This window comes from Micromys minutus (assembly GCF_963924665.1).
Source record: "Micromys minutus genome assembly, chromosome: 23".
Taxonomy (NCBI): Eukaryota; Metazoa; Chordata; class Mammalia; order Rodentia; family Muridae; genus Micromys; species Micromys minutus.
Genome location: NC_137958.1, coordinates 22,431,458 through 22,457,138, shown reverse-complemented (window position 1 = coordinate 22,457,138; position 25,681 = coordinate 22,431,458). Strand labels below are relative to the sequence as shown.

The window sequence follows — 25,681 nt, the reverse complement described above, 5'->3', positions numbered from 1 at the left end:
CCGCGGGTCCCCGGACAGGAGAACCCAGGGCGGGGGGGGACTCGCTCGCACCGCGCACCGCGCCGGGGTCCCGGGGGCGTCTGGGGGGCCACGGCTCGGTGCCAGGATCCGCCGCGCGCGCGCGCGGCGCGGAACGCCGAGGTCTGGCTTGCGGGCGCAGCCGGGGCTGCGGGAAGCGCGGGGACGGGACGCGGAGCGGGCGGATGCGGAGCTCTCGGAGCCCAGCTAGGGCGGTGTACGGGGGCGCTCGGCCCGCCACTTCACTCCTGTCGCCCCGGGCAAACTTTCTCCCCGCGGAGCCCGGGCAGAGATTGGGGGCGGCGGGCCGGGCTGCGGCCAGGCGCTGTTTGTTTCCTTTCGCTTCCCACGGCGGCCGCTGGAGATAAGGACCGCGGGGCTGGGGCGGAGCGGCCGGGGCCACCCCCCTCCCCGCCGGGAGTGACAGTCGCCCCGCCGGGATTTCCCGCTCCCCCTCCCCCACCCCAGGCCCGGGCCATGCGTGCGCCGTGAGGGGCGGGCGTCCGGACTTGGCGAGCTGATGCGGACTCGCTTTTGAGCGAAGCAGCCCCAAAATGGAGGACTTTGCTACCAGGACCTACGGGACCAGCGGCCTGGATAACAGACCTCTGTTCGGGGAGACGTCTGCCAAGGTGAGTGCGGGAGTGGGCCCCGGGCCAGAGGAAGAGAATCCCGCCTCCCTCCATCCTGCTGGCTCCTTGCAGCCTGCCTGGGGGGTACTCGGAAGTGGGAAGAGCTAGCTGCTCCTGCCATCTCGCCTCCCTCTTGGGACGCTTTGCCCTGCACCGGTCACCAAGAGCAGCTTGGAGGTGGAGAAAAAGTTCAGAAAGTTCTGGGCAGTTTGTGGGAAGCCCTTCACGAGATTGCGGAAACCCCGCCTGGGAGGGAGAGTCCTGCGAAGGAGGGTTGCACCACCGCACTCTCCCAACTGCACACTTCAGGTGTGCGTCCAGAGCTTTAGTGGTTTCAGGAGTGTTCCCGGAGCCCAGGGTTGCTTCTGGTGATTGTTTAACTAGAGTTCTTAAGGGGATGAGGATGTGAAGCAGCTCCACGAAGGTGGATGCTGGCCACAATCCCAGGAGGCGATCAAATAAAGACTCCCAGCCTTCAAATAGGTGGAGGCACTACATAAGCCCTTTAAAAGTGTAACAGTTTTCAAGGAGCTTGATTAGATTGAGCCTCTGGCCAGCAATCGATGAAAGCCTTTCTCTGTTCCTGATTAGCATTAACTTTCTGAGACATCTCAGCGAGATTAACCTGCTCCCCCCCCCCCGCAAGCCCCCCCACTTGTTTTGGGACAATCAAGAAACTCTGTACTCAGCATAAAACTTTCTCAGAAGTCTGGGTAGGATTAACCTGCTGTCCCCCCTATCCCCTGACTTGCAAATAGCATCAGTGACCATTGACCCCTGATAAAGAGCTGTAAGCCTTTCAAAAGTTGCTGCGCTGGGTTTCTTACCTTGTGGGAAGAGCCTGGAACACACCCAGGGAACATCTCCACCCGGCAGTCACGGGTAATCCCAAATCTTGAAGCTACCAGCCTACCATGAAGATTACTTATTCTTAAATTTCACATAGATTTTGATTTATCTTGAGGTGCTTTAATAAGACATTTCAAGATGGATGTCCAGATTCTTGTGACTTCACAAAATCTCAGCCCACCATGCTCGGGAGCTCAAGTTCAGTCACGTTCCTCCCGTTAGTGCGGACATCACTGAGCGTTCGTTGTAGATCTATTGGGTCCTGGGTATTGAAGGAAAGCAGTCGGGACTGGGAGATCTGTGCATAACGTGGAGATTCTGGAGGACATGTCCTGTGTCACATCGCAGAAGGCATGTGCTTTGGCTACAAAGATGAAATTCATTTATATGAAAAAAATTTCCAATTCTCCACACATTAGGTTCATTATCTCCTGCACATAGCTTTCTGAGCACTGGCTGGGGGTCCGGGTAGTTCAGACTTTTAACTCCATAGGCCCTGTAACCCTCCAGCAGCACGGGGCTTCCCAGTGGACTTGTTGACTGATGCAGACACTGAAGCCGGGTGGCTTGAGGTGTCTGTCATACTACATTAGTTTCAGCACTTGGGAGGCTGGGGTAGGAGGGTCCCTTGATCTCAGGTGTCAAGATGAACATGAGATACATAGTACAGTCTTGATCCCAAAGCAAACCCAGAAGCCCTAAAAGCAAAATAGCAACCCCCCCAACAAATATGAAGATATTGAGAAATAATTGATGTTACTGGCCAGTTAAATGCCTGCTGCTTGAAAGTCTCCCTGCCTTCCATCATCCATTAGAAACCCATCCAAGGACATCAGTATCCAAATACATCTCTGTTCGTGACACACCTGAGCTCAAGTGTGTAACTATAATGCCCTGTACTGCTTGGGCAGCTCCAGAACATCATAGCACAGGCGACAACAAGGTAAAAGTTAAGAATATATAATTTTGCTCCAACTTGCCCTGTGAGGTGGACGGGGGCCATTGCATATAAATTCCATGGAGTGGAGGAAGGAAAGTGATCCCTGCTTTGATGTGGGACAAATCATGTTTCCCATAAATTGAGATGTCTAATCTGGAGAAGCATCTCTCTCTGTTTACAGTAAGTAAAGAGCTTTATTTGTAGGCCCGAGTGGGACGAGGGACAGGAATGGAGTGTCAATATGATAGGACAGATTTCAGTACAGCCATTCTCTGGGATGGGAGGAACTGCTGGCGCTGGAGGAGCCTTGGGAATTCTGAGAAACCAATCTCTCTCTCTCCTCTGTCCTCCCTCTGGTATGTGAGCGGCTCTGGCTTCCTTCCTTCCTGATACCAGGAAACTAGACACAGTGGCCACCCGAGTGGAAACTTGGTACTAATGAGCTACTGTTGAGCAGAGAAAATCTAGACGGGGAAAGCCCACTCTCTTCTCACGAATCCTCAGAGCTTTTAGTGATCGAGTTCCTCTGGAACCACCAACATGGCACAGGCTGGCGGATGCAGGTGTAATCTCTTTAAGGCAAAGGGCAAAGATGTCCAAACGAAGGGGCATCCTGAGAGGCTGGCCACTCCATGTTCCTTGTGTGAGAGTTCTTCCTAAGACAGATGTTCTTTTTCTTTCTGTTGTACAGTTAAGGAAGTGAACTCCACGATTTTACTTGTTCAGCCACATGGCTTTGTGAGCTGAAGAGTGCTGTGAATTCTGACTCAGGCATGTAGCCGGTGTGGCATGCTCTTAGCACACTATAGACACTCACATGCTTGTTGTTTCCTCCCAGGAAGTAGGGGTGAGGGGTTGCCCCCGCTCAGGTAGTGACTTTCACTCTTGACACTGAAATCCACTACAGAAGAAACATAAAACCCAGTGGACCTTGAGAGGTACCTAGGTGGGCAGACCCGAAGGATCTCCCACCGTTTGTACTGAATACCCACAGTGATTTCAATGGCTGGAATTACAAATCAATTCAGTCTTCAGTGTTAGGCCTAGGAATAGCTTCAGAGATGGAGCGGCGAAAATAGTTCTTGTTCCTTGTGAGGAATGCCTGGAGGGATGGCGGTCATTATTTTGTAAGAAACCGTACCCCATTGATTCTTTGAAAATGTTATCAGTCCTGGTCAGAATATCAGGGTGTTGTTTTCACTGTCTTAAACCATTTCTTCCCAGCGAGGAGGCAGTAGGATTGCTGTGAGTGTGAGGCCGGCCCTGGTGCCAGAGTTCCAGACCGGTCTGAGATACACTGTGAGACCCCGTTTCAGACACAACTAAAAACCAAAACCGTTCTTAAGTTCTGTTCCATTGTGCCTTTCTTTCAGGTGGAAACCAAGCATGGCAGAGAGCAAAGAAATAAATGTTTGATGTTTTCCTAGGGCTGTGTTGTAGCTTTTGTAGTTTCTAAGACAGCTATCCATATGCGGACCGCAGTGCAGGGGTTATATGCTCGCCTAGCAGGCATGAGACTCCAGGTTTTATTTACAACACCTCCTACCCCACCCCAACCCCAACCACCTACCCAACTAACTAATACAACACCCAGCAAAGCCTTCAGCTCAGTAGTAGAGCACTTGCCTAATATGGACAAGGTCCTGTGTATTTGATTCCTAGCACCAATATCCCCAGCACACAACACCCCACACACATATTCTCTCTTTCTCTCTCTCTCTCTGCAAAGAAATATATGTGGGCCTTAGATGAAATTTAGAATTTCTTTATAATATTTAGACCCATAAATCCAGTGTTTCAGGATTTAACTAGTTTTTTACTGTCTTTGATGTCAGTGTATGCTTTACGCTCGGAGTTCGTTTCAGTTCACATCGGCCTCATTTCAGATACAAGCGCATACGGCCGATCCCATCAATTGGACGGTGTGTTCCAAAGCTACTGGCTCATGGTTATGGTAGTTTTTTAGCTCTGTTTTAAAAGTGCCTTCCCTTGCTGTGAGTTTCAGAAGCTCGATGTGCTGGTTTCTCTCTCTGATGCCAGCTGATGAGGGTAGGTGAGAAGTTCTTCTAACTACTTTGGTAGTGTTTCATGCTCACTGCAGGGACATTCCAAGACACGGCTCTGTAGAGCAATTTACGGTGGACCCAGGACTCTCTTCTTTGCTACTCCTTCCCTGCTGTAGGGTGAACTAAAACCTGGAGACAGTCCCTCTGTTTAGTCCTTGGTTTTAGAAAAATGCCTGTTTCTGCAGTAGAAGGGCATTCGGTTGCCCAGGCTTGAGTATCATCATGTCTTGACTTCATAGTTATCTTAAATCAGTTTCAGCTGTCTAGGCTGTATCGGCCTGGGTGTGAAGAGAGGCCATGATTCTTTCATTGGGAGAGAGCAAAGCATTTCCCCCCAGCTAATGCAGATGGAGGACAAATGTTTCCCTTGGTGAGATGGAAGGAGAACTGGTTTCTAGATGCATGTGCTCCAGGGATGGTGAGTGCTCACAATGGACTCTGTAGTTCCTCTAAGAGAGCAGTGACTTCCTGTTACTCATGGTGTAAAGTGAGGCTGGGGAGTGGCTGCCGTGGGCTCCATAGCAGGTGGCAAGGGGAAAGGAGGCTTTCTGCAGGTCAGTGGGCTCTGAGGCTTTTGGTACTGGTTCTAAGAGTAAGATGCTCTTTCCACATCCCTCAGTAAATAAGCAAGGGAAGAGAAGGGCCAAAACCAAGATGTCTTTCATTATTTATAGAGTCCTAGTCAAGTTGTTTGAACCCAAAGTGTTCAAATGTAAGATGAGAAATTTAAGATGCTCTTTATGCGATTTTAACCCCTTTAAATGTATTTATTTATTATTTATCTATTTGCTGATTTAAGGACAAAGCTGTGGTTAAGGCCTCTGTGTCTTTTCTGCCTTTTCTTGCTTAGGCCCCCCCACAAGGCTGCCCTCCGTGCAGCCTCTAGTTTCTCTTGATATCCTGGTTTCTGTGATACTGTGAACACAGCTCTGTCTCCCTCAAAGGAACTACCGGTGTCTTCTCTCATCTGGCCTGCCAAAGCACATTCCCTTCTTGTGCCCAAGTTGCAGCTCTGGACAAATAGATGCAAAGACCTCTCCCTTTCTACTCTGTAAGTTTTCTTCTTCTTCCCGTCTCAAGGTCAGTGGACTCGGGATCCTGTGGATGGGCTTTGGCCAGTCACTGAATGTTTTGAAAGCCCTGCAGCAGACATCCAGAGAGTTGCCATATACTAGTTATGCCCTTCTCTGTGCTGGCCCCATCCACGGTCACATTTCTCCACTGCCCTTTGGAGCCCCCGTCCCCCTGTTCTGGGGATTGAACCTGAATCCTATTCAGTCAGTCTCACTTTTGACTTATAACCTTACAGCCCCGCTCTGTCCTTTCTTTCCTCCAACAAACCTGGCCATCAAGGGGGCATCCTGTTACTGCTCTGTGTACTCGGAGGAACTTGGGTAGATACGGCTGCTTCTAGAGTATGTGTTCCCTAAGCTCTTGACTCTTCCTATAGCAAGGTTTAGCTGATGTGAGAGATTAACTTTGCCCCAGTCTGACCTGTATGCCTGGGAGATCCTAAAACAACAGACCACAAAGGCTTCTGTTGAGAAACTTGGGTATACTGGCTGCCAAAACAGGAAGTGGTGTTTTAAACTCTCGGGCAATTCAATTACTGTCTGTCTTCCTGTTGAGGTATATATAGCAGAGGCCAGTATTAAATGGGTGTATAATACTGTATTGTCTTAAGAAACAAGCCGAGCCTACCCTCTTGGAAGTTCTAATTCACATTTACTGTTCTCTGGAAGACTGGACCTTTGCCCAGATGTCATTATAGTCTACTTCTTATGAACCAAATAATTATTTTTCAGTTATGTGTAGAGAGGGTAATAATATTTTCTGAGCTCAGATTGTTGACAAACTTGAGTGGTCCCTATGGGAAGTAAAATGAATCATTGGCTGTTTTAGAAATTGGGGCTAAGCACAGAGGCACTGGTTCAGCAACCACTAAGCTCCGAGGAGTCTGATCAGTCCTTAAAGACTTCCCATTAGACATGGCCACCACTGACCAACAACTATACTGTTATGAGGACTTTCATTTCCTAGTCTTTACAGCAACCTAGCAATTTGTACACAACTGGAAAAGTACATCTTAAAAGTTATGTCACTTATCCAACCCAAACTTACTAGTCAGTACATGGCTGAAGAGAAAGTTTTCGAGTCAGGTCTATCATGCCCCTGCCTCAGCGTTTGTGCAGTCTGCCATTCTAAAGCTTGGTGCACATCATTGTGTGCTTGTGTGGTTACCGATGATAGTTGTCTCTCTCCCCTTAGACATGTAGACTGTGTTGTTTTTGCTCTATTTTTACATTAGTTTCCATAAATGGTGCTTCAGTGAACACAATCTATTTCAGGTACATTTTTATCTGTGAGGAGAATCTGGTAGGATGAGTGTACAAAAATATTCATCACCCGAAGATGCTTCAAAATGTGAATGCGGTAAAATATTTGGAAACTAACAAATGTCTGAATTAAGTTGGTCAAAGGGGGATTTTGTATTTAGATTCATGTGTGGTGATGGGAAATGTGTCAAGTTGTCAGGAGACCTGAAAAAAAAAATTTTTTTTTTTTTGAGGCAAAGTCTCTCTACATAGTCCTGGCTGTTGTCAAACTCTGTAAACAAGGCTGGCCTCAGACTCACAGAGATCAATCTACCTCTGCCTCCGGAGTACTGGAATTAAAGGAATGTGCCACCATGCTGGCCACCTGCAGTCTTGAGACTCCTCTCCATGCATTGTCTGTTTATGGTTCTGTTCAGAGTTCACTGTTCCCTTGGGAGGTCTCAGAACAGTCGTACCAATGGGCAGAGTTCACTGTTCACTAGAGTCAACCAGTGAGGCAAGAAGTCTCCTTTTCCACTCATGTCCCTCTGGTTGTCTCTGGTGACCATATAAGGGGAAGATCTCATTTAGGCAGAGCCTTATAGCTCAGGAACCAACTCACTGACAGGGCATGAGGTTCTTCATTCAGTAAAGGAAACCTTCCCAGGGGTCCCCCCACCCCCCAGGGTAAATTACTTCCAGCTCATATGACATGTGACTGGAAGTAATTTCTGAAAATCTATCTCTAACTTACAGCATGAAGATCCTTAAGTTTCAGAAATGGGAAGCTAGGATGGACGTGGCCCCAGTTCTTACTGCCTCTCCTAAAGTAAACAGTGTGAAGTCTACCTAGTGGGCATTGCACATTGACATATTGCTTTGCTTCCCTTACTAGGAGTGCCCTGTCCTCAGGGACATTTGTGGGATAGGAAGCTAAGAACTGATGTTATACTGTGCCCTTTCATAGTTGGAGTTCTCAAGAGCATCAGGTCAGGCTTCTGAGTCTTAACCTAGAAGCAAGAGTAGAATGTGTTAACTGGGCCTGGTGACAGTGGGTCTCAAGAAGAGCCCAGTGCAAATCAGCAAAGTCCACAACTACATCCCAGAAAATATGCTCGGTTATATGTCTTTTTCATGGTTTATATGTGCTGAAGGGATGACAGAATGTACCTTTTCTTCTGTTATCATTGCTTTTTAGGTTCTACCTGGCCCTTTTGTTCTAAGGACATTGGTGCCCCTGGAACAAACTACCACTTGCTGTGTACATTAAAAACAGGAATTAATTTTTGCACTATTTTAAGAGGTTGGGAAGTCCAAGACAAAGGTGTCAGCAGGATTAGTATCAGTTGGGGGCTGTTTTCAAGATGGTGACTTGCTGCTGCTGGAGGGGGGGGCAGTAATGCTGTGTTCTCAATATAGCAGAATGGAAGACAAGAGAAAGCTGTTAGAGGTGCTGGTCCCATGCATCCCTCAACCTTTGTGTATTAATCACTTCCCAAAGATGCTATCACTCCCTTTGTGTATATATATATTCCCAGTTTTTTCTTTCTTTTTTTTTTTTTAAGTCCTGGAACTCGCTCTGTAAAGCGGGTTAGCCCTGTAGAATGGGTTAGTCCTGAATTCAGAGAGACACCAGACTCTGCCTTCTTGAATGGTGGGATTGGTTTGTGCCACTGTCTTGGTTAGGATTTTATTGCTGTGAGGAGACACCATGACCAAGGTAACTATTATAAAGGAAACCATTTAATTTGGGCTGGCTTACAGTTTCATCCATTATCGTATTGATGGGAAGCATGACATCATGTAGGCAGACATGGTACTAGAGTGGTTTTACATCTTGATTCATAGGTAGTTGGGAGGAGACTGCAATTCCATGCCAGACAGAACTTGAGCATAGGAGACCTCACAATCCACCTCATAGTGACATACTTCCTCCTAGGCCACACCTTATAGTAGTGCAATTCCCCATGGACCAAGCATTCAAGCTCAAGAGCCAAAGCTACTCAGACCATCACAGCTACTTTGCCTGACTTCAAAGTCAGCCCTGGGGATTATCTCCATGTTGAATTTTGAGAGGATGTCAATGCCTAAGGTGAAGTACAACCTTTCAAGTTCATTTGTTTGTTTTGGCCAATGCTGCATAGATTTGTTTACAACACCCCTCTCTAGATTCTTGTGTATCTCTTGCTTTTCCTTAAAAAGGACTTCTCAACTTTCATAGTGCTTGTTTTCTCACTGCTCCCATCTGTGCCCTGGTCACTCTTCATGTACTGTTTTATATTCTCAGTCAAGAGAGCAGAAGGCGAAAGTTTGACATTAAAGTAGGAAGCATGCTAGACTCTGATGTTGGAGGAACTTGAGATTTTATGGAGAACTAGTGACCACTAGGGCAAACAGGGATGATGGATTGAGGAAGGGCATGGGTACAGGAGGGACAGCAACGCAGGCAACTCTGAAATCCTTTTTAGGATGGAATGGAGACTGGGCTCTCCTTTCTCTCTCAACATTTATTATGTGGGGATGACTGCTGATATAATGGGTTCAAGAATAGGACTGAGAAGCCAAGGGGAGAGAGAGTGGTCCAAGCTCCTTTCTGGAGAGGTCATAAAGAGTCAACTCAAGAGACCAGTGAAACACAGTGAGGGACTGGCTGAGGATAGAAAACAGGAATCTGTAGTAAACCTTGTTTCTTCTTTTAACACCGTCTTGATAATTCTAGGTATATTGTTGGCAGAGGAATACGGTAAAATACAATGAAGACACCGGCAGCCCTCACAGGCTCATGGCTTGATAGGGAAAGGTCCTCTTCTGGGAGAATGACGGCATATGCCATAGTACAAACTTAGAAAGTATACAGCTGGGCTCGGCTTCTAATATATGAAGTGGCTCAAAGTCTGAGAATAAAAAAACAGTAATAAAAGCTTTGGCATTACCATCCCAACATTAAGATATTGGTTATGCTCTGACTCATGAATGTGGTCCAGGTTTGGGGACAGGGGTGAGGGTGAAAGACTAGGACAAAAAAGTTTCAGCACAGCATAGTTGAAGAAGTGAAGAACTTGGTAGGACTAAAAAGTGTCTTAAGCTGGCTTGGAAAACAAAATGTCCAGCCCAATGAAGTTCTGGCTTGTTGAGTCTAGGATTTTAATACACAGGATTGTAAGCTATTAGGGGGGGTTTGGAATTGCCACGTATCTCATCTTCAAGAGATGCTGGAAGTGCCCAAGAAACACTTGAGAGGATGTTGGTGCTGTTCTACTATATGCCCTTCCCACAAGCATCGAGGCCACTGCTGGCTGTGTCCTGGTCAGGTCCTAAGTCAGGGACGAGCTCCCTCTCCTGGTTGAGAGGCTTTAAGGAAAATGCCACTGGACATCTGTGATTTATTTCTGTAGATGCCAACAGTGTGAAATGCTGAAGGAGCAGCTACTATCCCATTATTGGCTGCCAGCCTTACAACACAAGGTGGTGTGTCTTACTCTGATGTCATAAGAGTAAAATGGGTAATCTTTGGGGCTCTTGAAGTGGAAATCTTTTTTTCTGAGGGATAATATCCAGAAAGAGCTTGAAGTTAAAGAGATGTTTGAGTTGAGCTAATAAGGAATAGTCAAATTGGGATCAGCTTTTTAACCCTTTCACCTCCCAATTCACAGATAAACTGTTTTGTGGGGGGTACTTATCCTATCTTTAGCTTATCTAATGGACCAAGTGTCCTTTCCCTTTAGCTGAAGTCCAACAGTAAAATGAGCACAAACTTTTCCTTTTGCAGAACTTCAGAGATGTGTTTGTACAGTAGATGTTAACCCTGGCAACCCCACCTCCAACCTGAGTTCTACCATATTGTAAAGTGGCACTCAGTGGTTGGACAGCCTCACTCTGCTATGTAGAAGTGTCACTGAACACAAAAGCTGTTACTCAGACCTGACAGCTAAGTTGGCTCCACCAGACAAAGAGCATAGGTACTGTGCACTGTCAGTACTGTGAAAAGAACGATTCAGATCTTAGCAGGATGGAACTAGACATGACTTTATTATGCTGCTCAGAATAATGTATAGTTTAAAACACATACATCATGTTTGGAATTCCTCTTCTGGATTTCTGACCCATAGGTAACTTGAAGCCATGGAAAACAAAGCCTCATTGAAGAAAATTTAAATCACAAATTATTGCATAGGCAATTTCACCCATAAATTTGCTTACCTTTTCCAACTTTTTAAGTGTTCTCGAAACTCCTTTAGAGTTTCACCTTCATCTTTATTGATACATGGCTTTTATGCTTCCTATAAGCTGTTTTGGAAAGTTGCTGTAGAGATGGAAGATTGAACATGATGCTTGTGAACATTCTAAACTTCACAGCAACAGACGTTCCCAAGAGCGGGTGACAGCTGCTGGCTCATAGATGTTACTGTCAAGATCGCGTGTAAAAGTCGTTGCTACTTAAGTTTGAGTAGATGTCCTGTACCTTCTAACAGTGTGTTGGACAATGACTGGCTAGGCAAGACTGGGTACTTTTTGAGTTACTAGGTGACTAGTCCCATCTGACTCTAAGTGTAGTCTGAAACAGATTCAGAATTGTAAATTGTGGAAACTATCATTCAGTTCATTTTAGTCTATGTAATGAGATGAGATTAAGTAATCCACTTGGTGTCACATAGTGGCAGAGGAGTCTAAGATAAAAAGAAAACTTGGGCGTGAAAATTTCTAATGAACGTTGTGGCTCTTGACCTGGATTTATGGAGCGCAATAGCAGGAGACCCAAGGGCAAGGCATTAGCTGGGAGGAAGCAAACACAGATAAGCGTTTCTGCCACACCCTAAACAGCTGGTCTCAAGAACTGAGAGAACTGCATTTTAGCAGAGTAACTCGATTTAGGAAACTCTGTCAAGTGACAATCTAGAAGCCAGGCAGGAGAATATATATTTAAGTGTGTTTTCATTACATGATCCCAACAGCTATGCTACTGTAATAGGCTAACAGGACCTGCTAATAGGCTTTGTGAGGTGCCATCTGTCAACTGACAGTGGCAGTGGCTTTTAGGATTTGTTCTCTAGCAAGGAATGTGAAGCTTTTTATGGGTTAACTAGGCCTGACAATCTTGTTTCTTTAACTTAGAATTATAAACCTTAGGCACTTTGATTTCCCTGAGCCTCTTTTTCCATATGCAGAGCATACTGAAACTTCATATACATGTTGATGTTTGATGATTTCCCGTATCACTCTCCATCTATTTTTTGAGATAAGGTCTCATTCAGGTACTCTGGCCCCTGAGCTCTATACCTCATCTAACTGGAGGACTTACAGATACACATTGTAATGTCTAGATTTCACAAGGCAAAACAAACAAAACTGCGTGTGTATGTATGTGTATACGGTGTAAGACCAGAGACCAGAAGAGGGTGTCAGGTCCCCTGGAGCTAGAGTTACAAGTGTGAACTGCTTAGGAACGGGTTAGAAACCAAACTTGGGTCCAACTCTCCAGGGTTCAGGTCCAGCTTTTTAGGTGAATGCTGAAACTCAGGTCCCCTGGCCTTTGTGGAAGGCACCTTACTAAGCAAGCCATCTCCTTACTCCCCTTGACCCTGTTCTAGTTTGAGAAGACATGTCTGGTCAGTTGGATCTCCATCAGTTTCACTGATTTTTTTTTCTCTATTTACTCTTGATTTTAGTGGACAAGCTACTGTGACATTTGGAAACAGTGATTTACCTTGGTTCTTATATACCTATTAGTGACAAAGCTGTTAGCTGTTAGGATACAAAGACCCATAGTAAATTTCTGCAAATGTCTTGAGAGCAGATACCCTCAGAATAGAGTTACTGTACAGGTTTTATCCTTATACACTCTGATAAACACATATACATTAGTCATGTGTGGGAGGAATTTAAGTGACTAATAAATTGTTCCCAGGTCTCTTTACTAAGAAACGGTCTTAATTTTTGATGGGTTGTGTTAAGATCCGTTGCATATGTCCTTGCATAGATCAGGCACACCCCAAACCTACTTACTATACACCCAGATTTGACTGCTACTTTGTGTTTTTCAAAGTAGAGAACTTGAAAGAGAAATTTTAGTGTGTTGTTTCCATACTGTCTTTTCTGTAGACATTAAAACAACCTTTCGAGGGCTAAAGAGTTATGGAGTCTGCTAGCACCATGTGCTAGGCCGTCACTGAAGATCAGTAGCTCCATAAAGATGAATTTCAGGTTTGGCTTCTCATAAGTTAAGTTGTTCTTGGTAGCCCTGTAGTACAGTTTCCTAACCAAGTCTTAAATCCCAACCTTGTTGTATATATAATTTTCCCCCTCTGAGAATGGGGGTGTTGAGAATTCAAACCTAGGGTCCTGTACACGCCAGTATGTGCTGAACTACTGAGTGCCAACTCTAGCCCTCTGTTCTGTAATCTCATAAATTAACCTTACTACTTTTAACATAGTTAAGCTTGGTTTCAGATTTCATTCTAATTTTTGTCAGGTGCTTTAAAATACACTGGGTCCCATATTTATCCCATATTTATATGGCTATCCAATATTTATGAGATAACCATAAGGTATAGGTTATCCACAATTTAGATATTTTATAGAATTGGCTGGATTTGGGATGAAAACCATAAGAAAACTGTTTGGTCAAATAATTCTTTGTTTATATTACTGAAGTCTTACTAAGTTGGAGAAAAAACACATAGCCTTTGTCTCCCTCCAGCATGGCCATCTAGTCCTTTCTAAAAGCACCAAGCATTGTTAGGTAGACAGGGCCACTTCCTATTTCTCAGTCTGGTGCCAAGGTTATGCCTGGCACCCTGAGCATATCATCCCCACCCCGGCTCTGGCCCCCATTACTCTTCATGTTGGCAATATGGTAAGTCATCCCTAACAGCACACAGACTCCTCAGATGCCCTCATTTACCAGCCATTTCCACAATCCTAGTACCACAGACATCAAAGGGCCAACTCGTGGTCTCTTCATTCTGTACAATCCAGCTTCCTTTCTGGCAGCAGCCGAACCCAAGTCTTACAAACTCTTCTCTCTTTCAGGACCGAATCATCAATTTAGCCGTTGGCAGCTTAACCACCTTGTTGCTTATAGTAAGTATCTTTGCTTTGTTTTGCCACATTTGTTCTGTTGGCCAGTATTGAGAACTTTTAGTATCAATTCTCCCCAAACAAAAGAGATACAAACATGTAGAATATAAGAATCATAGTAAAGAGGAAATCAGTCAACCGGTTTGCCATTGTTACCTGCTTAGTAAATCTATAAAGGTGATAGTGACAATAACCAGTTCCTCTGTCACTGATCATCACCTCTCCCATTCCTTAATGCTTTACACTTACACTGGCCGAGTTTTGAAAGATTTAGTAGTATATGGTAAAATTTTAAATCCTGTCTAACACATTAGAATACATGTGATACACATTTTATGGTCTATCAGACTAGTTTCTAAAGTCTGTAAACAAGAGTTAAGTTCGTCAAAAGAACAAGCCTTACTTTGTCCACTGCTTTTTAATACAGGTAGAAACAAAATGGGGGTCAGAAACCCATCGTACTATTGTTTAGCATTCTCCAGAAAACTAAGCCAAACCAGTAGTGCATATATACCACTATTTTTTCTTCTAATTTTGTCATCTTAATTTCCCATAGCCTCTTGGCAATATGGAAAACAAATAGATTAACATGAGTGTGTGCCACACCATTTTTGGGGTACAGTTTAGATAAAATGGAATGCTTCATGAGTTTGCATGTCATCCTTGTGTTGGGGCCATCCTAATCTCTTTACTGTTCTAATTTTAGCTTATATTCTGCTGAAATGAGCATCATTCACTTGCTAGGAATATTTATAATACCAAGATAATCAGATTATTCTTGGGAATGGGATTTATTGTTAATGTTGGTTGTTCATACTTGCTAGAAAGAAGTGTTAAGTGACTTAAGCATGACTTTATGATATAAAAAGTATTTGCCTTGCCCCGCCCCAGTCTAACCACACCTTGGAATTCCACTCAAGGTCTTACCCTTTCTCTCCATACAGATAACACTGATCAGTGCTTTTGTGTTCCCTCAATTACCTCCGAAACCACTGAATATATTTTTTGCTGTCTGCATCTCTTTGAATACTGTTGCTGCCTGCACACTTGTGAGTACCACCTAGAATTTAATCGTGTGTAAGCTTACATGGTGGGGCTCAGATTGCTAGCCCCTGGGTCTATAGAGCATCTATCCTTTAGTTCCCCAAATTTGCTTCTAATAATTACACATGGGCCCACTCTGATTTGTGATCCTCCCAGAATACAGACAATTAACATCACATTTGTTAAAGAATTTCCCTTTGTGTTCCAAAAACAACCCCCACCCCAGAGGATGGTGGCTGTTTCTTTTCTGTTATTTAGGTTAACTGCTGTGTTTGCCTTTCATGAAACAGGAAAACCTTGGTGTGGGGTTTTAGAGAGATGATCTAACATGCAGGGGCCATAGGTTTGACCTCTAACACCATTCTTTAAAAAAAGCAAAGTCTTTTTTTTTTTTAAATCTTTAAATTGTTTCAAATCTACATAGGTTTTAAGCAGTAATACTTGAGAAGAAAGAGCTAGTCCTAGGTTGAATCTTTGAAGTTTTCTTGTCTCCTATGTTCTGTAGCCCTGAGTGGCAAAGGTTGAGATAGTTTTATTTACTTACAGAAGCCCTCTTATAAATCTAATCTGGATCAGTTATATAAATCTTAGTGCCTGCCCTTCTAGTAATTCAAGAAGACTAAAAATGTGTCCAGATACCTGTTTTCATCTAGCTTGATTAGTATACTACTCTGACATCAGAACCCAATAAATAACAAAAACAGGAATACATATGATCTTGGACCACGGAAACACTTGTTAGACCTACTAAAATTATAAAGAATTAAAAGGACAATATCTCAGGACAATTTAACACTATCCATATAAATATGTATTAGTTGTATTTGACATTGTAACAGCTGGTCATTACTTAAATTTTTATTTCATTTTTCCTTTAGATCTACTGGTATCGACAAGGAGACTTAGAACCGAAATTTAGAAATCTAATTTACTATATCTTATTTTCTATCACCATGTTATGTATATGTGCAAACTTGTACTTCCACGATGTGGGAAGGTAAGGCTGCAGAGACGAAATACTTACCAGGACTTTGGGAAATCTATGTGAATTTAACTGCTGCAAAAATGTATACCGAAGAATCCTCTACAGAAGCCTGGTACATTGATTTTCATGTTAATTGTTAATCTGAATCCTCTCTTGCAAGGGAGGTATGTCATAGATCTCTGCTTTCCTTTAAAAAGCTGTAACATTCCAGCCCTCAAATAGTAAAAAATTTTCAATTTCAAAAATATGTTTCTTTACAATTTAATTGCATGGCTCAAATCTTGCATTTTAAGACAAATACTCTTTTATTTCTGTTAAACAATTATTGTTCCCTAGGCAACCAACTTTTGCTTATTACTACAGTTTCACATTAATAAAACAGATGGTGGAAAGACAACTTTGATTGTGAAGATCTAATTACAATAATAAATAAAATAATTTATACAAGTTTTTTTTTTTTTTTTTTTTTTTTGGACTTTTCTTTAAGGATCATATCATTAAAGCCCTAGAGGCTAGTTTTGGCTTTACATTAGGAATGACTCTTGATTTATTTTCTTTTGATACAGAAGCAAACTTTGTTTTTTAAAAGTGCCTGAGGGAGAAGCTATACTGTACCCCCACCAGGTAATGCACTAAGTGAACAGCACACTCTAAGACCCTCAACTATCTTCTGGGCAATTTATATAGTAAAACGTGTAATAAAAAAAGTCATGGTTATCAGATACAGGCAATATTACCTTTCCCCTCATTTAATTTCACTTCAAAGTGCTAACTGTAAACTAATGACTGGTTTCTGATGAGGGTTGAAAACTGCTTTGTTACCAGTACGTTTTATTACCACTTTAACCACATTCCCTTTAAACGTTAAAAATCAAAGAAAGACCTGTAGTGAATTTTCTTTGCTCTGTAATGCTTTGCTCTTTGCCCTGCTCAGTCAGCTCCCACTGCCAGCAATGGGTTACCCATCACAACCACCTCCCATGATCGTGTAGTATTTGGATGCTGGTCACTCCTAAGTTAATCTTTCTGAAAGTCACTGCTAAGGTAAACTGGACCATGTTGATAATATAACCTGAATTATAACCAGACCAGCTTGAGTCTGGACAGAGCTCGTTGTCTAACTGCAGAGGTGAGTATTCCTGCCTATATTTAAACCAGAATAGTTAAGCTTTGGTGATCTAAGTAGGTGCAGCGACTGCAACTCCCTCTTGACACAAAACTTAACAAGTCTGGGCAATTCACACTTCCTACCCTCCATCATAACACACTGTTATAAAATTGGACTCAGATGATGTACTTACACAGCAGCAACAGTGTGCATGCCTTATGCACAGCAGCTATGCACAAGCCTGAGGAATGGCAAACCAAAACTCTTGAGATGGCTCCTTTCTTTGGAGACAATGCAGTCAACAACATGGCTTCCTGAAGTACCTGTTTCTAATAATCTAGTGACAGTTTACCAAGTCCTCAGCATCCTTTGCGTCTTCAGAAACAGGACTACCCAAAGATGATCCAATTATATTTGATTCTTCCTGATGATGTTGAAATATGGGATCTGTGATAAGTTTAAATAAAGTTAGTATTAAATGCATGATTCCTCATTTAGTCCAATTATTTTACCAAAGTGTAGGATTTAGCCAATAAGAGAACACTGACAGATCAAGAGAAAATTAGCACAACCATATAAACAACTGCCCGATTTTCCCCCTTACTGTTTACTAAGCTCATGACTATGTCTTAGTAGAGTACCTGTTAGTGTTGTCAAAGGCAGGACAGATTCAGTATCTATGACATCAGATGCCTGGATAAAGCCATGTGGTGAAGGAACGATAAGGACTGTTTCCTCATCAATTGTCTGATGAACTGGGTGTACGATGGTGGGAGACTCTAAATCCTATACAATGTTTTAAAAGAGAAACAAAACATAGGTAAACTGATTTACATTCTCCAAGTAAGTCCATGTCACATTTGTTAGCACCTAGCCCTCAAATATAATCCATCTTAAAATTAGAACGTAAAGGTTAAGACCTCGGGAAAAGAATTATGTTGCACTATGGGATGTATGTAATTCCTAAATCTACTATTACCCATATCACCCAAGGGTGATCCAGAAGTCAGCGCCCCCATAGTCATAACAGTAGCAAACTTAAATAAAGTAGAAACAAAATAACTTTATGCCTGGGCATCACCATAACATGAGGAAGTAAATTAAAGGGTCTTGGTGTTGGAAAGGTTGAGAATCACTGTACTACAGAGTATCTCTTCTATAAAGTACCTGTGAGGGCCAAGGCAAAACAAGCTACAAACTTCTACACAGCTCACCTCAGTAACATAAGCACTGGGTAAGTCAGAAGGCGGTTCTTCCCGCTTAAGGTCAGTGTCGGCTATTTCTTCTTCTGTTCTGACCATGACACTATTTATCAGTTCTGTGCTATTTTGGTCGCTGAATTTAGACACATGAGCATTAAGTGGTTGTATAGTCATCTTAGGCTGAGGAATTTCATCTGGGAAAGTATCTGCTTCTAGTGCATCTGGAGGCTCAGGAAAATCAGATGAACGGAGATCACTATCAACTGTCAGTTCTGCTTGGGATACTGAAGAAGTGATGTCCTCTGTAGCAACAGTTTGAATGATGACTCTTGGTGTGTGACACTGTACTGTGACATTGTCACTTGTGTTCAACAAATGTTCTGGCTGTAACACATTAGAGGAAACCATCCATGACAAAATGACAAAGAACTGACTGTCTCCCCTTCCTGTACCTTTCACCTCTGAAGCTACTCCATCACTTCTCTAGCCTGTGTTCACGACCCCTTTGAGTCCCTCCCACTTGTAAATTTCCTACTTGTGTGCACCCAGGGAGGAACTGCATGCAACATACTGTACCAAGGACAAGTAGTATGAAAATACTCCCTACCCAAACTACATTTTTATCAAGTAATTCGGACTCATAACAGGCACTCAAAAATTACAATCATGTAACATACAGATAAAGCGTGCACAATGATCTGTTCAGGAGACGCAGGAGCAGCAGCTGCCAAGGTTACTGTAGGACTTGTGGTCAGTGTTAGGGGAAGGCCTTGACTTGAGCTTGTTTGAAGAAGGTAGGTGCCTGGCGTACCAGTGGGCTGTAAATGGAAAGACTAAAGAAGGAAAAGAGATTCAGCACAGGTACAAATACCTTTAGATTAACTCTACATGTACAGTTAGGAAGACTGACTTGAATTTAGTAACTAGCAACTGCACTTGCCAATCATGAAGGTACAAATGATAAAGTAAATATTCTTATGTAAACTGTCTCCAGTCATCTGAAACAATGAATAAAGCATTTACTATGTCTTTTACTCCCATGCATATCTATGTTCTGGGTTCAACTAAGTATCAATACAGTAGATTCAGGAGCCATTATGTCCAATGTAGGAACCCAATTTTCAATCACCTCTTTCAACTTTTGCCACCAAACTGGAGTTTGATCCCCAGGATCAACAAAGTAGAATAGGCTCTTGCAAGTTACCCTTTGACCTCCATCATCATGAAAGCATGTGATCCCTTCCCCCATAAAAAGATATATTAATAATAGTTTAAAATAAGTTTTTGAAAAGGTATATTAGCAGTGTTTATTTACCTGAATGTTTTTATAGAGTAGTGATAGGAAATATTCATGTATTCAGGAAAATGAAGACACTACTTAAAAAGATGGTTAATTAGAAAAATGTGTTATCTACAGAGTAAGTATTTTTATACTAGATGATCTATTTTTTTCAGTTTAATATTATCTTGGTCAAAAATCTTTCCTGTGACTCAAATCCCTGAATACAGGTTTTCTTATTGCTAACAAGTTATCTGTGTCTCATGGAAAGGGCTGGTAGACAAATTGTTAAAGTGTCTATCACTCACTGGGAAATTTAATTTTTCTCTGCTTTCTTGAAAATTGTAAAACAGTAATTTTTCTAAATGTTACAAGTATTTACTGCAGATAGCAAGGAATTAGTCCAAATACTGTATATATGCATATGCAGTTCAAGTGCATTAATACACTTAAGTCTATATATTTCAAAAAAATTACATGTATGGATGTTTTGCCTGATATTTGTGTGCTCAATATGTTCCTGGTGTCAACCACAGTAAGAAAAGGATGTTGAGTTTCACCTTGGAACTAAAACTCTACAGATGGTTGTGAGCTATCATTTAGGTGCTGGGAACAGAGCTTGGGTCATTTGGAGGAACAGCTAGGGCTCATTCTCCAGCCCTAGATAGATTCTTTCTCCAAATAAAAATAATAAGTGAGTTCTGGTTTTATCACTGTTAAGTATACTGTACATTCCCATGGTAAGACCACTTTAAGTCAAGATAGAGAATCTACAGTCTGGTGATCTTCCAGGGATCTAGCAAAAATAAATTATTGTATTAATATCTAATTCTACAAAATAAATCTTGAAGCAACATCAATAGCATTTACATTTTCTTAATAAAATATAGGGAGCTAACTCTAGGCTTGCTTTAGGAAGGAAGACATGAACGGGGGCTTTTGCTTTTTAGATTTTCATTGCCCCTAAAAGAAACCTTGTACATTTAAATTATGATCCGTTTTCTCAAGCTAGAGGCAACCAAAATTTACTTCAAGCATATTCAGATGTTTATTGGGAGAATTTCAAATAAGTGAGAGCCACAAGAGATTTTCTTCTTCCACTTACATGTAGATAAATCCATTATTAAGCCAAAAGTGTATTTTGAATGTACGAACGCACTGGATGAGTGCTGGTTTATCATGACTGTGCGGCTGACTGAAGCTGCAGCTCCTGCTCCTGCCCAGCACAGTCCTCACACTGCTATCCCAAATCTGAACTGAGCATTCACTGAGTGCTTACGTCAACAGACACTCCTTTCACTTAGGGGAACTTGCAGTTAGAATGTGATCATTTTGATAGCAAGTGTGTAGTATGCACACGTGTGCATTCCTCAGTCTCTCTCCAACGTATTTTTAAAGACAGTCTCTCTTACTGAAACAGAGCTCCTTGACATGGCTAGACTGGCTGGCCATTAAATCCCACAATGGTGGAATTATAGGTATGGACATCAGTGTTGGGAATCTAAGGTCCTTATGCTTACACAGCCATCTCCCCAGCTCCTGATAAACTGTTTCACAATTTTACAAATAACAAGGTTTATTGACTAACCAGGAAGGACTGGAACTAGAAATTTTGTGTGCAGTGGCTACTGCTAACTGCTTACTCAACGTACCTAACAAATGCTACTAACAGTTCATGAAGGCTCCACCAGCTATCTCTTAGTAATCGGTCTGATCTAAGAGTCAGAACAAAGTTATACCATTTACTCAGTACTACTGTCATTTTGGGAAGTAAAAAAAGCATCAGTTTATACTTACATGGTGAAACAACAGAATGACAAAGACACAGAAGTGGACATCTCATTTATGTCTAGACTGTCCATCTGGCCTCAGAATTCTAATTTCATCTACTTATACAATAACAGTTCTATTAAAGATACCTGATCTTCGTTTTGCATAAGAACAGCCAATAACTATTAACTCAAGTATTACTCACTGGAAGAATCTCAAATGTTTGTAGTGTTCCACTGTTTAGTGTTATTGTTTCTGAGTCAACAGAAGCAGCAGGGGAGTCTGTTGAAGCTGTAGTAAGAACAAGGACAATAATAAAATGCTTTGTGAAGTTTTTCCAATGGTTTCAGCTGTCATGAAGGAAATCTCATAATGACTAATTTGCCTATAAACCTAAAGTTGCATGATGAACTTATCTGGGATGGCACAAAGATCAGACACACACATAACTAACCTTACCCACTGCTAGCTTTACTAAAACAGTCGTGCCTATCACGGCCTTTCCCCAGTATGGATGCTTTCGCACTTACTAGAAAGCAGTAGTAACACCATAAGCCTCATATTGGAACCATACAAGAGGTTTGTTAACTCTTGTTAACAGAAACAGTTAAGTGTTGCAAGTGTTAGAAAGCAAGAACACACCATGGCTAATGTGGAAAGAGAAAAAGAAACAGAGTAACATTTTCTGGAAATTTTTAGTAAGCACTTTAGATGTGGACTGGTCTTCTCATGAGGTATTAGCTCTAGTAACACTGCCTCTTCCATGGCCCCCGAAAAGTAATTTAATCCAAACTTAATATTTAGATGTTATCTGTCCTATCTCTTTAGAGTTACGAGTAAAAGCAATTTTAAAACCAAATTAATTTATGACAGTATTTTTTCAGAAGACCGTATCTGAGAGAGTCTAATGAGCAGAATTAAGAGACTGAGGTCAGAATGCTAACAATAATGGATGGGCTATAGAATTCTTACTATACTCACATATCTTGCTAGAAGTAATAAAATACTTTAAAAATTATTAAAAAGATGATATGGATGAGTATTGAGGTTCCATTTATAAATTATTAGCTGTCTTAATGAATGCTGTCATCTTAATAGTGGCTAACACTCTCCTGGACAATTTATTAGTAACATCTCGTATATTTATTAGACTAGAAACTTCCATCACTTCAACTATAAAATAAAAAACATGGAGGGCCAAATAATAAGTAAGGCGAGTAATGTGATTAGTTTAAATGTTTCTAAAGTAGCTTTGTGGTACTGGTGACCAAATGCAGGGCTTCACCCATGCAAGGCAAGTGCAGCCCCCTCAAGGATGACTTTGATAGTCATTGCATATATAGACATATGTGGGCAAAGTTTCAATAAATGCCCATTGTTTCTAAACCAGGGCACTAAGAGGGTACATTTGGATATGGGTGTGTATATGTGTATTTATTTATATTTGTCCTAATGACAGAAAACACTATCATCATCTTATAGATGAAGTCAAGAAATACAGCATTTAATAGCAGGGTAAAATGCTCAGGTGAACACCAAGTGTAGACTTGTGAACAATAACCTTTTCATAGGCAAACAGCATCATGTAGGACCACCACCACCACCAAAAAAAAGGGGGGGGGAGGGGGGTGTATGGTAAATAAAGATGGTTCCAAGAACTGGAACTCATTTCTGTCACTACAGTCAAAGAAATGTCAGAAAGGGGGTAGGAAGGTACACTTGGAGCTGAAGTGAAGTCTTTATACCGCTGGGTTCCTGAAATAATCTATGCACAAAACTGACAGGCAAAGATTTCAGAGATTAAGTACACTTTTCCTGCATCAAACCGTGCCTTTACTACCTTAACTTTTTTTCAACCTTTATAGAATCCTTTTTAAAAATATACTACCTCAGATCCACCCCTATATTGTTTGCATTCTGGATAAATCATAAATGGCATGTCACATTGAATACTATCTCTCTACTTGCTAACTGACATCTTAGGAAAAAGTTTTTTACTAATCAGTGATTTAAGTATCTATTTGATTAATTTCTATAAAATCCTTATCCTTGGTTATAAAATCTAGAGAGATGATTTAGAAATACTTGTAGCTGCTAGGCAGCTGAAGCTCTTCCTGCCACACATTCATTCTTGTGCAAATGTCAACGGAGGTAAACATAAAATTAGATCTCCCAATTCAATTTCTATCAACACTCTAGAAGACTGAAAGGCACTGGAGCCATTAACTAGATCCTATAGCCTAATGGCAAGGAGTCTTGAGGTGCCAACACTTACAGACGTGGGTGATCTGGACTGGAATCTGCAACGCTGCCATGGGGCTTGGAGAGATGGCTGTATTATCTTCCAAGCGGGCGACTCTGATCTGAACATGCTGTACACTGGAATTGCAATTACTGTTTGGAACTCCAGATCCTGATTTATTCTCCAAAAGCACTGGGTTGTTTTTTTGGTTCTCATGTAACTGTTTAAGACCTTTTATTAAGACTGAAGGGAGATGGGTAGACAAAAAGAACATTGACTCTCCGACAGACCACCATCTAAGCAACAAGGGAAGTGGGGTGGGAGGAGGGTAAGGAGGGAAAGTATTTGGAGTAAATAGTTGTATACTGCATGTGAGAACTGTTAAGATAATATTATAACATCCATCATAACATTAAAAAAGGATTAAAAAATTTTTTTGGAGATGGGAGTGGTCTTGCTATATTGCCCAGGTTGGTCTCCAATTGTTAGACCTAGTGATCCTAGATCTCAGCCCCTCAAGCAGCCTAGTCTTAGAGACAGGTGTTATCATGCCTGCCCAGGAAGTACTAAGACCATACTGTTCTTGCCATCAGAACTAGAACAAAAGAGAAATGGGTGAACACTGTTAAGGGCATGGAAAGAGTATCTTCTTTTATTTATTTTAAAATGAATAGTGTATATTTTCCACTCAAGGGCTGCACTTGACTGTGTACTCAAGGTCTTTTACTCTAGAGTTTGCTCTTTTTGGTGAGTGTGAGGGGATGGTGTCTCAGTCTGCAGTGATCTGCCTGCCTTTGCTTTCTTAGTGCTGAGATTATAAGTGTGAGCCACAATGTCCAGCTTTTGCTCCTTCATGGTAATCTACATTAATCCTCTGTAACTCTGAGTTCAAGTAAAGCCCTTCAGCATTGAATTGTCTTTTGAAAACTGTAGGCTAGGAGTACTGTAAAATGAGAAATTTGTTTGAGCCTAAAGCAGACTCTGTAACTTAGGTTAGCACCTAAATGTGAAACTGCAAGTCTTTAAGTAAATCCAATTTAAGATCCCTGGATTTAGTAACAAAAGTAGAAACCCATAGAGCTATTTTCTACAAAACAGAGTACCAGATTTTTCTCCAAATAACAAAAACTTATTTTTAGAAAGATTTGTACTAAATGAAACCATGTAAAATATACTTCCTCTCTACAGTTTACGTGGAAGAACATGAACATGTGTAAATGTGTCCTCCCCTTATAAGCTTTGGGAATTACAAATCACATGGATTAGTCTCTAGAGCAGAAAAGACAAAGAAACAGGGCAGTTTCAATGAAAATCTGCCACAATGGCCTTTCCTTGAGGCACAGAGCCTCTACCACTATTTTTTCAGAAGCAATACTGTAAGCAAGTAGTACATTACCAGGAAATGAAACATCCTTATGGTTTGCAATTTGTCTTTTGATGGTCCACCATTTACTTCGAAGCCACTGTGGTGAACGGACACTGCTCCATCCCTCAGCTAAAAGATCCCAGTTTATGTCATTTTCATCGGCTACATCAAGCTCAGCTATCCTACAGATTACAAAACAAACCCATTAGATCTCAAATGTATTTATAAACCCTCCTCATCCTATAGAGGACAGTACAAGCAATAAGGAAGAACGGTAGGTTAGCCAATGAGGCGCCACGATTAGAGAAAGGACTCCAGCAGTGCAAACTGGCTTAAGAGCTAATGAGTGCAACAGGTGCCCAGCGGAGGCTTGAAGCAGGTCTAGCACCATGAAGGAAGGCAGCAGGCTAAAGACTACAACCAGATCAAGAACAGGGTCAGTTGTACAGTGCTGCATTGCTTGACTCTGAGCTTTTCCATTTATCAGGAAACTAAATAGGTTTAGAAACTCACCACATATACAAAAAATATACATATCAAATTCACCATATATAAAATATATATCAAATTCACCATATATAAAATTATATATAATATATGAATATGACTTAGTTGAGAAATGAAACAAACTCCAGCATGACAGTAAAACTAAATCCGGCAGCCTTAAAACTTAAAAGTCTGTTTCCTAGCTTTTACTGTCAGAAAGACTTTGATATAACTGTAATGTTCTGAAGATTTTTCCCGTTCTGTTTTATTCATTAGTTGTTATGGCTGAAACAAAATAAAAT

At 41.8% G+C, this 25,681-nt stretch overlaps 2 protein-coding genes across 7 annotated transcripts in view; one reads left to right on the top strand and one right to left on the bottom strand.

The window, feature by feature from the left end:
* The first annotated feature begins 10 nt into the window (after positions 1-10).
* On the top strand, positions 11-15,959 carry TMEM243 (transmembrane protein 243). 2 transcript variants are annotated; one of them, XM_080936253.1, is made up of 5 exons: positions 11-141; positions 487-650; positions 13,850-13,900; positions 14,842-14,946; positions 15,820-15,959. In XM_080936253.1, exons 2-5 carry the CDS (start codon positions 573-575, stop codon positions 15,940-15,942), a joined length of 357 nt encoding a protein of 118 aa, XP_080792379.1. In that variant the 5' UTR covers positions 11-141; positions 487-572; the 3' UTR covers positions 15,943-15,959. The 2 variants fall into 2 exon arrangements, with proteins under 2 accessions (XP_080792379.1, XP_080792378.1); XM_080936252.1 differs by having other exon boundaries at positions 37-650.
* The window catches only part of DMTF1 (cyclin D binding myb like transcription factor 1), a 42,682-nt gene continuing 26,602 nt past the window's right edge, over positions 9,602-25,681 (bottom strand). For 3 of the 5 annotated variants that reach the window (XM_080936249.1, XM_080936250.1, XM_080936248.1), the window contains exons 12-17: positions 24,924-25,075; positions 21,491-21,576; positions 18,914-19,069; positions 18,249-18,620; positions 17,676-17,820; positions 17,347-17,481 (exon numbers count right to left, since the gene is read on the bottom strand). In XM_080936249.1, coding sequence (XP_080792375.1) covers positions 17,372-17,481; positions 17,676-17,820; positions 18,249-18,620; positions 18,914-19,069; positions 21,491-21,576; positions 24,924-25,075 — 1,021 coding nt within the window. In that variant the 3' untranslated portion in view covers positions 17,347-17,371. Of the gene's footprint in view, positions 9,715-17,227; positions 17,482-17,675; positions 17,821-18,248; positions 18,621-18,913; positions 19,070-21,490; positions 21,577-23,560; positions 23,771-24,923; positions 25,076-25,681 lie in introns of those variants that run through there. The other 2 variants (XR_013975510.1, XM_080936251.1) reach the window with 2 other exon arrangements.

Excerpts from the sequence above, each read along its gene's own strand:
- TMEM243 (XM_080936253.1), top strand. The coding sequence starts at position 573 with ATGGAGGACTTTGCTACCAGGACCTACGGGACCAGCGGCCTGGATAAC. Across the intron at positions 13,901-14,841 it reads TAACCACCTTGTTGCTTATA|ATAACACTGATCAGTGCTTT; the intron begins GTAAGTATCTTT and ends CTCTCCATACAG. Across the intron at positions 14,947-15,819 it reads CTGTTGCTGCCTGCACACTT|ATCTACTGGTATCGACAAGG; the intron begins GTGAGTACCACC and ends TTTTTCCTTTAG.